At 42.2% G+C, this 15,050-nt stretch overlaps 1 protein-coding gene across 2 annotated transcripts in view; it reads left to right on the top strand.

Moving 5' to 3' along the window:
* The window catches only part of LOC139553705 (runt-related transcription factor 3-like), an 89,530-nt gene extending 75,490 nt beyond the window's left edge, over nucleotides 1-14,040 (top strand). For both annotated transcript variants that reach the window (XM_071366299.1, XM_071366300.1), the window contains exon 8: nucleotides 10,609-14,040. In XM_071366299.1, the coding sequence (XP_071222400.1) occupies nucleotides 10,609-11,117 (509 nt within the window). In that variant the 3' untranslated portion in view covers nucleotides 11,118-14,040. The remainder of the gene's footprint in view (nucleotides 1-10,608) is intronic.
* The last annotated feature ends 1,010 nt before the right edge of the window (nucleotides 14,041-15,050 follow it).

Consider the following 15,050-nt stretch of genomic DNA (forward strand, 5'->3'; position numbering starts at 1 on the left):
TGGCGAGCAATAAGAGATTACCATAATTACCAGTCTTGGACTACATATACATATCACCCAAGACAATTCACACAATATAACCTCTTCAAGAGGAGCTAAGGACACAAATTGAGAAATTCTGCATCATAATTGTACATCAATAGTTAATCAAACATCTTTCTGACACAGTGAATATAGAGATAGTGGAAGAGCTCGAACTATGGGTATGGCAATGGGCGTTCCACTCGTTGTGACATTTTTGGGAATGTGTTTCGGTTTGCCCTCAGGGCTCTGGATCCCAGAACATTCCAGAACACCCCGTCGCTCCCCTCTCCCTCCCTCCATCATGGTGTTTTGGCACTCTTCTTCTCCTGCCTCACGGCCACTCAGCCACCCGTCCTCTTCCCAGAAACCACTGCACCAGACCTGCTGAGTCATCTGCTCACACACCCTTCCATGTTACTCCTCGATGCTCCTTGTACTCACACACCCTTCTGTAGGACTGATCAGTTGGGCTTGCTGGAAGTTTTCAATACGTTTGATGAGGAAAGCCCCTGGGGTAAAACAGTATTTTAGGTGTGACTGTCAGTGATTTCCAAAAACAACGGAGCAGTTTCATAATTTTCCCCTGATTTAGAATGAGGAGATGGAATGTATAGATTGGCAAATTCCCTTGCCAGATATTCACTTCAGAGCAAGATATTCACTAAGGTGTGAAAAGTAGAATTGACGTTTGATGGGGACTATTGTTATTGAGGAGAGGTCCCAATGTCTAATCATGAAATTCCAACCCATTTCCAAAGAGACTGAAATATAAATAAATTAGTACGACAATGAATAATACCTAGGAGTGTACATGCCACCTGGCCAGAGCTTGCAAACTCTATTAACAAATATTACTAGAACCCATCCAGGTAATTTAGTTATCCAAACTCCTAAATCACATCTGGTTCGTTGATACATTAGGAAAATCTCTGTGTTTTATCATCACAAACTCCCTAATGCCTCGATCGTGTTGCTAGTGATAAATAGGACCATGCAAAACTTGCTTGGCTCACATGTTACAGTGGCTACCATGGATAGGTCTTTGGGGTTGTTGACGTGTTATTCTATTTGCATCAGATGCGAAGCTCTGACCCCAAGGCCTAAGCGCTTATACAAACATCTACAGATCATTTGTGTTCATTTGTGTCTCCTATTCTTTGGCTTGTGGACCAACATTATTTGCCTGGCTTTGTATTGCTTGGCCATACTGATTTCAACTCTGACCATCCTTGTAGCATTTGGTCAAGCTCTCAAAACTCTCATCACATCTCAAATCAGTGATGGTCTGGGAAGCATGGGACAGTCACTTGTCTCTGGCTGCAGTCTGAGGAGGGAGATGAAAGGAGAAGAGATCTATCTCTCCATCTATCTCTCTCTGGGCCAGCCTGGTCTGAAGTTTTCTCCCTCTCTTTCCCACCTCTCCGCTCATTTGCCTGAGACACCATTCCCTGGGTGCTATTTGTCGACGTTTGCATTCAGAGTAAACATTTCACAGGTGAGCGCCTGGATTTGCATCCCTTCACCCCTCCACACACACCTCGCGGGCGGCCTCTGCTCGCCCTTATGTTAACAACCAAAATCAGTTTCTCCCATAAGCAAATGAGGCAAACCTCCCTCCGTATCTGGGTTACACGCTTGACTGTGGACTAGTGGACCTCAGAGAGAGAGAGAGTGTGACAGCGAGAAAGAGAGAGAGAGAGAGAGAGTGTGACAGCGAGAAAGAGAGAGAGAGAGAGAGAGAGAGAGAGAGAGAGAGAGAGAGAGAGAGAGAGAGAGAGAGAGAGAGAGAGAGAGAGAGAGAGAGAGAGAGAGAGAGAGAGAGAGAGAGAGAGAGAGAGAGAGAGAGAGAGAGAGAGGTTTCCCCCCGCCCTGCTGTGTGGCAGAACTCAATATGGGAGCGTGCACACAAGCAAGGGAGTGAGGGAAAGGGAGGAACGCGCTAGAACACTGTGTTCTCTTAAAAAAAACTTGATTCCAAGCCACCACTTTTAGAGTGGGAACATCACAGACGGTGGGCCGCGCCAGCCAGCCCTCTGGGGTTCATCCCCTCTCATGTCCCTGCAATTTAGTCAACACGTTTCAGCTGAGCCTAATGGAGATCATGTGTGGGGTGGGCCCCCGCTACCAGCTAGGCCCCGTCAGGACCCTGTGCCAAAGATCCACCACTCCTCCTCCCCAGTCCTGCGGCAGAGCCTAGGGCCTAGGTCTATACCTAGCTGGCAGAGAGAGGAGGAGGGGGCTGTGTGTGGATCAGGGTAGCAAACAGGGTGAATAGAAAAAGAAGATTGCAAAACTGTGGTTCTGTTTGTGAGTATGGAGTTGTTTATCTAACCCTCTCCTCTAGGGGGAGCCGCTGAACTGCTGAGAGGGGAACGGTTGTGGTGGGTGCTCTCTGGCTGGCCGACCGCCAAGGTTGTGACACAACACAACCCCATTAAGGTGTTTTGATAAGTGTCCAGTTGAGTTTCCCCTGACGAAATACAGAAGCCTGTCCCCGCCACAATTTAGTCAACACGTTTCAACTGGCGACAATTAAATAGAGATCATGTGTGGGGTGGGCCACAGCCACCAGAGCCATCAAGTCCCCGTGCCACAGATCCCAGCTCTACCCTAAAGCATATATTCAGCAGGAACAGACAGAGAGAGAGATGGGGGGAGGGGGGGCTTGGGCTGACTCCACTTCTCCCGAATCAACAGCAGCTGAAGGTTTGGATTTTCCTTGCGTGAAATCAGATACGGGGCCCGACTCCGGGGCCTGCTAGACTCTGGAAAAAGAAACAGACCCCTAACCCTCCTCACGCACCCCCCTTATCCGAAAAAGAAGAGAATTTCAACTGCAGAAAATAAATGTGTCCCTGAAAAAATGAAGCAGAAGCCGTGGAAATTACAAAGGAACAGATTTTTTTGTTGCTGAAAATATACCCAGTTCTCCAGACGTAGGGGAAAGACATTTCAACAAGACTGTGGCACGCAAGTTCAGCATCCTACCCCCTCAGGGCTGTGGCGTGCAAGCGCTTGCTGTTTCACAAATACAGCCTGTCTTGGGAGGGGTTGAAGGTAGCTGAAGGATGAGACTAAAAACAAACAAAAGTGAACTATTCTAAAATATACTGTGTCCGTAAAATGTATATAGTATGTGCAAGCTGGAAGTAGAAGTGTTGTTGTAAGCTGGAAGCCTAAGTGTTGTTGTCTATTAGTTTACTCCAATTAGGGGAGGGGTAGTGGGGTTAGGGGAAATTATAAAGGAATATATATTAAATATATATATATATTTTATATACAGTGCATTCGCAAGGTTTTCAGACCCCTTGACTTTTTCCACATTTTGTTACGTTACAGCATTATTCTAAAATTGATTAAATTGTTTTTTTCCCCAAATCAATCTTCACACAATACCCCATAATGACATTTTTGTAAATGTACTAAAAATAAAAAACTGAAATATCACATTTCCATAAGTATTCAGACCATTTACTCGGTACTTTGTTGAAGCACCGATTAAAGCCTCAAGTCTTCTTGGGTATTACGCTACAATCTTGGCATACCTGTATTCTTCTCTGCACATCCTCTCAAGCTCTGTCAGGTTGGATGGGAAATGTCGCTGCACAGCTATTTTCAGGTCTCTCCAGAGATGTTCGATCAGGTTCAAGTCCGGGCTCTGAATGGGCCACTCAAGGAAATTCAGAGACTTGTCTCGAAGCCACTCCTGCATTGTCTTGGCTGTGTGCTTACGGTTGTTGTCCTGTTGGAAGGTGAACCTTGGTCCCCAGTCTGAGGTCCTGAGTGCTCTGGAGAAAGTTTTCATCAAGGATCTCTCTGTACTTTCCTCCGTTCATCTTTCCCTCGATCCTGACTAATCTCCCAGTCCCTGCTGCCAAAAAAATCTCCACAACATCATGCTGCCACTACCATTCTTTACTGTAGGCTTGCTGCCTCCAGATGTGACCCTTGGCATTCTGGCCAAAGAGTTCAATCTTGGTTTCATCAGACTAGAGAATCTTGCTTCTCATGGTCTCAGAGTCTTTAGGTGCCTTTTGGCAAACTCCAAGCGGGCTGTCATGTGCCCTTTACTGATGAGTGTCTTCTGTCTCGCCACTCTACCATAAAGGCATAATTGGTAAAGTGCTGCAGAGATGGTTGTCCTTCTGGAAGGTTCTCCCATCTCCACAGAGGAACTCTGGAGCTCTGTCAGAGTGACAATCGGGTTCTTGGTCATCTCCCTGACCAAGGCCCTTCTCCCCCGATTGCTCAGTTTGGCCGGGCGGCCAGCTCTAGGAAGAGTCTTGATGGTTCCAAAATTCTTCCATTTAAGAATGATGGAGGCCACTGTGTTCTTGGGGACCTTCAATGCTGCAGAAATGTTTTAGTACCCTTCCTCGACACAATCCTGTCTCGGAGCTCTACGGACAATTCCTTCGAACTCATGGCTTGCTTTTTGCTCTGACATGCACTGTCAACTGCAGGACCTTATATAGATATGTGTGTGCCTTTCCAAATCATGTACAATCAATTGAATTTACCACAGGTGGACTCCATTCAAGTTGTATTGTAGAAACATCTCAAGGATGATCAATGGAAACAGGATGCACCTGAGCTCAATTTCGAGTCTCATAGCAAAGGGTTTGAATACAAATGTTAATAAGGTATTTCTGATTTCCCTTTGTCATTATGGGGTATTGTGTGTAGATTGATGAGGAACATTGTTAATTTAATCATTTTTAGAATATGGCTGTAACGTAAAACAAATTGGAAAAATGGAAGGGGTCTGAATACTTTCCGAATGCACTATATATACAGTTGAAGTCGGAAGTTTACATACACCTTAGCCAAATACATTTAAACTCAGTTTTTCACAATTCCTGACATTTAATCCTTGTAAAAATTCCATGTCTTTGGTCAGTTAGGATCACCACTTTCTTTTAAGAATGTGAAATGTCAGAATAATAGTAGAGAGAATTATTTATTTCAGCTTTTATTTCTTTCATCACATTCCCAGTGGGTCAGAAGTTTACATACACTCAATTAGTATTTGGTAGCATTGCCATTAAATTGTTTAACTTGGGTCAAATGTTTCGGGAAGCCTTCCACAAGCTTCCCACAATAAGTTGTGTGAATTTTGGCCCATTCCTCCTGACAGAGCTGGTGTAACTGAGTCAGGTTTGTAGGCCTTGCTCACACAAGCTTTTTCAGTTCTGCCCACAAATTTTCTATAGGACTAAGGTCAGGGCTTTGTGATGGCCACTCCATTACCTTGACTTTGTTGACCTTAAGCCATTTTGTCACAATTTTGGAAGTATGCTTGGGGTCATTGTCCATTTGGAAGACCCATTTGCGACCAAGCTTTAACTTCCTGACTGATGTCTTGAGATGTTGCTTCAATATATCCACATAACCTTCCTTCCTTATGATGCCATCTATTTTGTGAAGTGCATCAGTCCCTCCTGCAACAAGCACCCCCACAACATGATGTTGCTTCACGGTTGGGATGGTGTTATTTGGCTTGCAAGCCTCCCCCTTTTTCCTCCAAACATAACGATGGTCATTATGGCCAAACAGTTCTATTTTTGTTTCATCAGACCAGAGTACATTTCTCCAACAAGTACAATCTTTGTCCCCATGTGCAGTTACAAACCATAGCCTGGCTTTATTATGGCGGTTTTGGAGCAGTGGCTTCTTCCTTGGTGAGCGGCCTTTCAGGTTATGTTGATATAGGACTCATTTTACTGTGGATATAGATACTTTTGTACCTGTTTCCTCCAGCATCTTCACAAGGTCCTTTGCTGTTGTTCTGGGATTGATTTGCATTTTTCGCACCAAAGTACGTTCATCTCTAGGAGACAGAACGCGTCTCCTTTTTGAGCGGTATGACGGCTGCGTGGTCCCATGGTGTTTATACTTGCGTACTATTGTTTGTACAGATTAACATGGTACCTTCAGGCATTTGGAAATTGCTCCCAAGGATGAACCAGACTTGTGGAGGTCTTGTCTGATATCTTTTGATTTTCCCATGATGTCAAGCAAAGAGGCACTGGGTTTGAAGGTAGGCCTTGAAATATATCCATAGGTACTCCTCCAATTGATTCAAATTATGTCAACTAGCCTATCAGAAGCTTCTAAAGCCATGACATCATTTTCTGGAATTTTCCAAACTGTTTAAAGGCACAGTCAACTTCGTGTATGTAAACCTCTGACTCACTGGAATTGAGATACAGTGAAATAGTCTGTCTGTAAACAATTGTTGGGAAAATTACTTGTGTCATGCACACTGTAGATATCCTAACCAACATGCCAAAACTATTGTTTGTTAACAAGAAATTTGTGGAGTGGTTGAAAAACAAGTTTTAATGACTCCAACCTAAGTGTATGTAAACTTCCGACTTCAACTGTATATATAGTACCAGTCAAAAGTTGGGACAAACCTACTCATTCAAGGGTTTTTCTTTATTTTTACTATTTTCTAATGAGTTGGTTTGTCCAAACTTTTGACTTGTACTGTATATTTGTTTTTAAACAGTGTATTTTCTCTGCCATCCAAATCCACATTTTACACTGAACCCATCAACACCAAATCAAGTGGAATCAGACAGTGTGTGTGTGTGTGTGTGTGTGTGTGTGTGTGTGTGTGTGTGTGTGTGTGTGTGTGTGTGTGTATGTGTATGTGTGTGTGTGTGTGTGTGTGTGTGTGTGTGTGTGTGTGTGTGTAGCAAGAAACCACGTCACACCTGTTGGTATTCACAATGTCTCTTTTAAGCCACTGACACTCAGGACAAGGAAGTCAAAGTCAAACAAAGTCTAGAGCATACATTGCATACCTACATTCCCACCTTACCCAGTATCAAACTGCCACTACTGCCTATGTACAAAAAATCAGCTACTAACAGACAGAACATAATGCAGCCCATTAGCCTATGTACAGTACGCCTAGATAAAATGTATGCCACTAAACTACAGGAGGTTGGTGGCACCTTAATTGGGGTGGACGGGCTTGTGCTCATGGCTGGAGCGGAATTAGTGGAATGGTATCAGATACGTCAAACATATGATTTGATACCGTTCCATTTGCTTGTTTCCAGGCATTATTATGAGCCGTCCTCCCCTCAGCAGCCTCCACTGCACTAAACCATGTGCAATTGCATATAGGGAATTGAAGGGATGACTTACTGAATATAGTTGCAAGATGGGGAGACTTACGGTACTTCACAATAACTGGCACACCTGCATGTTGCACTCTTCTGTAGCCGAAGGCCACGTGTCTGCTTTCCGTGGAGTTAATTATTCATTGCTGCGTGACAAATTTAAGATGATAAAAAGTATAGCCAAACGTTCATATTTTTCATCCCTTGCAGTTTTCAGAAACGACAGTTGGCCTACTTAATGAAACATAGCTTTGGCAAGATGCTATTAGGCTACAATGCAATTTGCGCCCGTCTTGTAACATCTTGGCCAACTATAACTGTTTTAGGTAGTAATGTAACCCTCATTTATTGACTTAATTATCTATCAATTTCTGTGAGGGCCCGTTGCTAAAGAATCGAGTTACAATGATGTTCCTTTCTATATAGTTTAATTCGAATAGTAGCTGTAGTAGCTGTAGCACATAATTGACTCAGGTGAATCCCCCGCGCAGGTGAGCATGGGGAAAGGCATTGTCAAAATAAAAGTCCCTGACATAAAGTCTAAATGGTGACACTATAATAAAAGTCTCAGAATTCTGATTATAAAACATATATTTCTTATTCCAAAACCCTGGCTACAGTAACAACAAACCAGTCAGACAGGACTCAGAGATGAGTGACAGTTATCAGGTGTTCTATGGCTCCCGTTGGCCTACTTTCTCCAATAGGTGATTGACTGCCGCACCCTGAGCAAACCTTCATTCTTGACTGCCTGCCAAAGAGAAATTAAACTGATCAATAGAGCGATATTAAACTGCCGTTTATTGGTTTACGGAAGCCTACATCACACAGAATGAAGAATTAAAAAACCTAATCAAATGTTTGTCTGTCACATAAATCACCTGATGCTGTCACTATTGTCAATATTGGTAATTGTAAGTGGAGCCCCCCTGGGCATAAACTGGTTGAGTCAATGTTGTTTCCACATCATTTCAACCCCCCAAAATCTATGTGATGTGGATTTGCAAAAAGTCATCAACATAAGGGAATTTCATATTTTTTCATCCAACTTTTAACTGAAATCCAATGACATGGCGAAATTTTTTGTTGATTTCACGTTGACAACTCAACCAACTGTAAATCAAAACTAGACGTTGAACTGACGTCTGTGCCCAGTCGGTCCTTTATGGGTTAACTATGTCTGACTCAACAGGTAGACTAGCTGAAGGCCTAGGTGCATACACTAAGTGCATGGTGTGTGCAGTCATGTCCTCATCTGTCCTTGTATGCGCCTATCAAACCCAGATACTACAGTACAGTAGGTGGCAGCAGATGAATGAGAAGACTGAGACACATATACACACACTGCTCATGTTGTGTTTGGAAAGAACTGCCAGATCAGCCTAACCCTGCAGTCATGCCTTGGTTTTTGTGGGGCAGTATGGTGTTGTGCTTAAGGAAATAAACTGGTGGCAGGAGCTGCTCCAAATCCCAGCGAGGAAAACTGCAGAGTCAAACACTTGAGCATGATCTGAATTTCCTCTGTCAGTTGAATAAATTAGGGAATGCGTGGCTGGGAAATTTGACTCAAAACAGCTGGCTTCTGTGTACTGTGTTACCTATGCGACTACACTTCAGGATAGTTTAGCACTGACTGGTCTGTGACATTGATCCGGTTTGGTTACTTTTGCAAAATACACAGAAACATAGAACACACACATTCTCTCTCTGACTATCTGTCTCTTTCTCTTTCTTTCTCTCTCTCTTTCTCTCTCTCTACCACTGTTTTTCACCAACTTGGTCTCAGAGCATTTCATATTACTCTGTACGTAAATCCGAGACACTCCATATCAGGGGTTGGAACCTAAATAATTTTCCAATCATTGCATTCTGAACAGAATGACAATTTTTTTGTTTGTTTCGTTCCACTGTTCCAACCAGCCAATAAAGTTCTGAACCGGTTCGAACCCCCCAAAAAGTTCCCGGTTTATATCGCCTCTTTCTGTTTCTTTTTGAACCTGTGAAATCAACCGTTTTTTACATTTAGCTCATTGAATTACTTCACCAAACAGTACAGACAGAGTAGGCTAGTTGTTTACACCCGTGATGGACCGGTGTAGCCTATGGCACAACATGCGACTGAAATTTTGCGGGTGGGGAGAGAGCAAGAGAGAGTTGAGGAGGAGGCTTGAAGTACTGGGCATCTTGTTATGACATGCATTATCTGAATTAGGTCCACAGAATTATACCTAGGAGGAGTGGTTTCTATGGAGGTACTTTGAATGTCCTTTGAGCTAGCTAGCTAATAAGCTTGTGTGTGTAGAGCGGTAACAGAATTAAAAACACATCTTACCTTTTTGTAGTTAATAAATCCAACTTGAAACGTGATAACTAGGCCTGTAGTATCCTTAACTAGCATTGAAAGAGTTTGCAATTCGTATGATATGTTAAGAATTACAATTCGTACAATATATTACGAATTAGCAATACGTATGATATGATACGAATTACAATTTGTTGTGGCTAGTTTTAGCTAGGTGGCTAACGCTAACATTAGCTAGGCGGCTAACGTTAAGATTAGGGTTAGAAGTTAGGTTAAAGCGTTAAAGTTAGGAGTTAGGTTCAATGGTTAATGTTAGGGCAAGGGTTAGCTAACATGCTAAGTAGTTGCAAAGTAGCTAAAAAGTAGTAAGTAGTTGCAAAGTTGCTAATTAGCTAAAGTTGTCCATGATGGGATTCGAACATGCAACCTATGGGTTGCTAGACGTTCGCGTTATACGCTTACGCATCCACCCCGACCAACCACCCTCCTTTCGTTTTTGACTTAAGTAACCTTCTGTCTTATGTAACCATACCAAACGTAACATATTACACTCATTTGAGTGTCTTGGATTTACATATACTATGTAACATCTAGTCTATGAGACCGGGCTGCTCTCCCTCCCTCCCCCTATTTGTGTCTGAATGTGACGGTTATCTCTGTAGTTTCCTGTTCCCTCTCTTCAGTGTGATTTATGTAGAGTTACACAACAGCCCACAATGCACAACAAGCTGTCAGTGTTAGCCTCTTTTAATTATTCGAAATAACAGAGAATAATGTTACTGTAGGTTCCTCTGGTTTAGCTGGAATGGTTGTGTAGGAAGAATGGGAGTATTCTGAGGCTGAGGGGGAGGACTCTCTCATAACTTCACAGATCTATTTGCTGATGTGCTGTCACAGCTTCATGACTGTTACTGACCTGTTACTGTCAGTTCATTACTTCTAGCTAGATAGTGTTTGCAGGGTTGTAGGTCTACACTGTCAGTTGGGGACGTGGTACTTTACTACAGCTTCCTGTCAGTGGAATGAATTCTGACTCTCCCTATCTCACTTTGACTCTGAAACATTTTCATGGGCGGGTCATGTATGACATCTATGTGCACCAGGAGTCTCTAAACCAAATGCGTTCTTTCTCTCTCCCTCTCTCAGGTCCCACCGCTGATCTCTTCCCCCAGAGGACCTCCTTCCCCTCTCTGTCCCCGCTGACTGACCCTCGTTTCTCAGACCCACGTATGCACTACCCAGGGGCCTTCACCTACTCAGCCAACCCCTCCAGCACGGGCATCGGAGGCCTCAGTGTGACGGGAATGTCTGCCTCCTCCCGCTACCACACATACCTGCCCCCACCCTACCCGGGCAACCAGAACCAGGGAAGCCACTTCCAGTCCAACTCCTCCCCCTACCACCTGTACTACGGCACCGGGTCCGGCTCCTACCAGTTCTCCATGGTGGGCCCGGGCGGGACTGGGGGTGAGCGCTCCCCCAGCCGCCTGCTGCCCTGCTCGGGGGCCTCAGCCTCTGGAGTTGGCAACAGCCTGATAATCCAGGGCCTGAGCAACCAGAGCGAGGGGGTGGAGGCGGATGGTAGCCACAGCAACTCCCCTACGACCATGAGCGGGTCTGGACGCATGGATGAATCTGTCTGGAGGCCCTACTGACTGTTAGACAGCTAGAGGAAATGTAGGACAGAGAAGAGAGAGAGAAAGCAAAAGTAAAGAAGTTAAATGAACAAAAAAAGATGAATCCTTCCCCAAAAAATAAATGTTGCATGTTTGTCTTTTATTTTCCCGCACTCGCTTCGTACCCTTTTCCTAGTTGACCAAAGACATTCAATGTCTGTCAGAATGCCATGGCCAGAGGTGGCCTTTTTGAAGGCCATGGGTACACCCTGCACTGTGACAGGGACTATTCTCTGAGACTCTGAAAGCCATACAAATCTCATTATTTTCAATTGATGAGTAAGAACTGCAAAATAACTGTAAATAGATGTTATGGTGTTAGAACAAATAAGCCATAGTAATATACTGTATCAGGTTCTTCTGAAAAACAGGTACAACATGCATACCATAGACTATGAAAAGGCACAACTTTCACATCCATTCATTCTATGCAGCTGATGAACGGTAAAAATGCAAGTGCTATTGCGGCTAATCAGCCAACGAGACCAAAACTATCCTTATCCCTCAGATGAGGGATACCTTTCTTGGCGTTACAAGCTAAACATCCAGAACAGTGACTGTACTGCCTCAACGGCCTTTGACTGTTATGTGAAAACAGAAGTCAAACAGGATGTTTGCTTCACATGACTCAGAACCTGCCCTAGATGACTTGTGGCTGTATTGCTAATGTATACATGTCAATTGATCCTGAAGCTTTTATTTTGTGAGCGGTTTGGAGATTCATCCATCAGTCCATGAAAGATCATCAAGAACAATCCATCGTCTCAAAGTAGTTATGCATTGCTTGAAAATTGCATTTATTATCTATACTAGGATGGATCAGTCCTTGGAGGTACAGTAAGCAATGCTTATTCAAAATGAACAACATTATGTATTTGAGTGAAACTCCCCTGTAAAGTCGTTAATGTATTGATCATCTATGTAGCAGAACAATAGCTGATATTCTGAGGACCGTCCAGGACTTTAGCAGAGAAGAGGTTTTTTGAAGCAGGAATTTTATGGATTCCTGTCTTTTTAGTTTCTTGGACTGTTATCTTTATTTGTACTTATGGTAGGCCTATATATTTCTTCATTGTGTCTGCAAACTGTTCTAGTGTAGTATGTCTGAACTAGATAATACAGTTTACTTTTTTTATATTTATTTGAGCCAAATTTGAGAAAATGTTCACTTATGCCCAAAAACATTTAGCATTTCTCTCTACCTTATCTTTTTTGTATAAATATTTTGTTTATTTGTCGTTTAATATAAAATTTGAATTTGTGTAATATATTTCTTCTAAATTATGAAAAAAAACTAAACTTTTAATGTTATTATTTTGTATTTCAATGTAGCTTCGATGCACTAAAAACATTCATGATATTTAACCATTAGAAGCACAGATCCCAACATTAAATCCAACAATCACTTTATTTATAAGATCCCCCCTTAAACAGTCGCCCAATCATCAACCCCCAGCCTCCTTGAGTTCACATTTTTTCCACTCTTTTAAAGAAGAAAATAAATACTTAAGGTACACAACCCACATTATGTGGCTATGCAGATCTTGTTTCTTTGTTTATCAAACAAAGATACTAACCTGTATCAAGAATGACTGAAACCTCAGACTATGATTGGCTTAATCTCAAACCACATTGGCATGTCTGAAGTGGCTAACTAAACAGTAGAGATGGAGTGGGCTGATTTTCACACGTAAGCATACACACACACACACACACACACGCTTTCTGTGCTACAGGTGTGATTGTGCACATTCTCACAGACCCAATGGCCTTTCCCACCCCAGGGGGACACAGAGAGTAGGGATGAAGATAGAGGGGTGTTCAAAGTGGGATCCTCTTACCAACACCAAGGGCAATCCTAACTAAAAACAAGCCATTGTTGTGCACAGGTCCCTTTGTTCTGCATGAGCTGTGAGTCCTTTGAAGCCTTTCTGAACGTGTTTTCTCTCCTTCCTATTGTAATTTACTGATCATTAGTGCCTGCAGCTCAGGACACTGCACAGGATTCAGATGTCAGGACAGAGCATCTTTTTTCTATGAGCTGTGCTGAGCCACTTAATTCATTGTGTCAGGTGTGCCATGTTAAGAAATGGAGGTGTTTTGGTGAAAAGGAGGAGGAGAGTTGGTGGGGCTTCTTAAGAGCAGATATTATACCAATTAGGGTTGGTTTAGCGACCCCAAATCTTTGAGCTCATACATTAAAAAACAAAAAATACTGTTAGCATTTGTCGCTCAGAAAAAAAGTTAAGCTAACTCTATTGACAAATCTACTACCTTATGCCTTATTTTTGTTTAAGACAATCAATTATATAAAGATGCATTCCTAACTCTTGGGGAGTGGAGGGAAAGAATAGCATGTTCTTATAATCACTGTGTTCCTACCCATCCCTTTGGGTTTGAAGGCCTAACTTTAGATTGGGCAAAATTCATGCAGCTATGAGAAATCAAAGATGTACCTGATATCATATGGTTATATCAAAACCAAAGAAAGGCCTGTAATATTGTTACATTGAGGGTTTGGATTCGTTGTTTTACACAAAATGTCTCGGTTGGTTTCCATTATCTGTTGATAAAATGCCCATACCTCTTAAGAGGTTGTGTGTATATCATGAGGCATTTGCAAAACAGGGAGGTTAAATTGTACAATTACATTTTATTTTATTTTATGTTGGATAGAAAAGCACAAAGCTTATGTTTTCTTTAATGTTTCTTTTAAACAACCTCCTCTTCATTTTGTTATACCATAATGTTAATTCATTTTGCTCAAAGCATGTATGTCTGAAGCTGATATGTTAATTTAATTTTCATCCATGTAATATCCTTAAAGACTCTGTATTAAGTGCTTGTAAAGTGTGCAGATAATGTAGTTTTTAATCATTTTAATTAAAAAACATAAATTTCAGATTTTTCTCAGGATCGTTGTTTTTATTCCAATTATAATATGACAAAATGATGCATGTATATCAGTTCCCCTTAATGAGGAGAAAATCTAGGTTATGTCAACACAAGTAATAATACTCTATAGCATAATAGAACCATTGAGCTAAATTTTAGGGGTCTCAAAAATATTTACGACCACATCCTTCACAACAAGCTCTCACAGTCTCACATCAGAATAGTTTCTCAAACGCCACATTTCTAAGTTGTTCCAAACGTCAAATTTCAAAGTGTTTAAGGTTAAGTTTAGGCATTAGCTCTGAATTTTTAAGGTTAGTGTAATGAACATGAGGGGAGACAGAGAGTTGGTTTCAAGCGCAGGGCGCACCAAGTGTTTATTTGTAAAAGACCACAGGAGGAAGCAGGCAGAAGGTCATACACAGGGGGTCCAAAAAGGTAACAGTACAGGCAGGGAAAAGGCTAGTTACGTCGTCCAAGAGATCAGGAAATAGGTTGATAACAGGAAATCCGAAGGGCATCATTAGTGAGGCAGACCAAAACTATTATACACGGGAGGATTAAATTACGGTGGAAACCAGCGCTCCAAATAGACATATGTCACAAAACAAATAATACCTCACAATGATGGGGTGCAAAGAACTGAACTAAATCGTGTGTGATAATGACATACAGGTGATCAGAATTCAGGTGATTGGGATCTGGAGAGTGAGCTGCGTTCAGGGGATCTACGTGTTTGAGAGTGTGAGTTGGAAGCAGACGTTACAGTTAGGGTTAGGTTTAGGCATTAACTCTTAAATCTTAAGTTAACCATTAGGAGATCATGCCTAACCTTAAGTGTTAAGGTTTGGGATAGGCTTAAAACTGAAATCTCAAAAACAACTTTCTATCGCTGGATTTGAACATGCAACCTTTTGCACCAAATGTCCAATTTTTAAGTGTTTAAAGTTAAGTTTAGGCATTAACTGCAATTCTGACATTCAATATTGAAAAGTCTCAATTGTAAATACCTCTATG

The sequence above is a fragment of the Salvelinus alpinus genome, chromosome 25 (genome assembly GCF_045679555.1).
Source record: "Salvelinus alpinus chromosome 25, SLU_Salpinus.1, whole genome shotgun sequence".
Classification (NCBI taxonomy): Eukaryota; Metazoa; Chordata; class Actinopteri; order Salmoniformes; family Salmonidae; genus Salvelinus; species Salvelinus alpinus.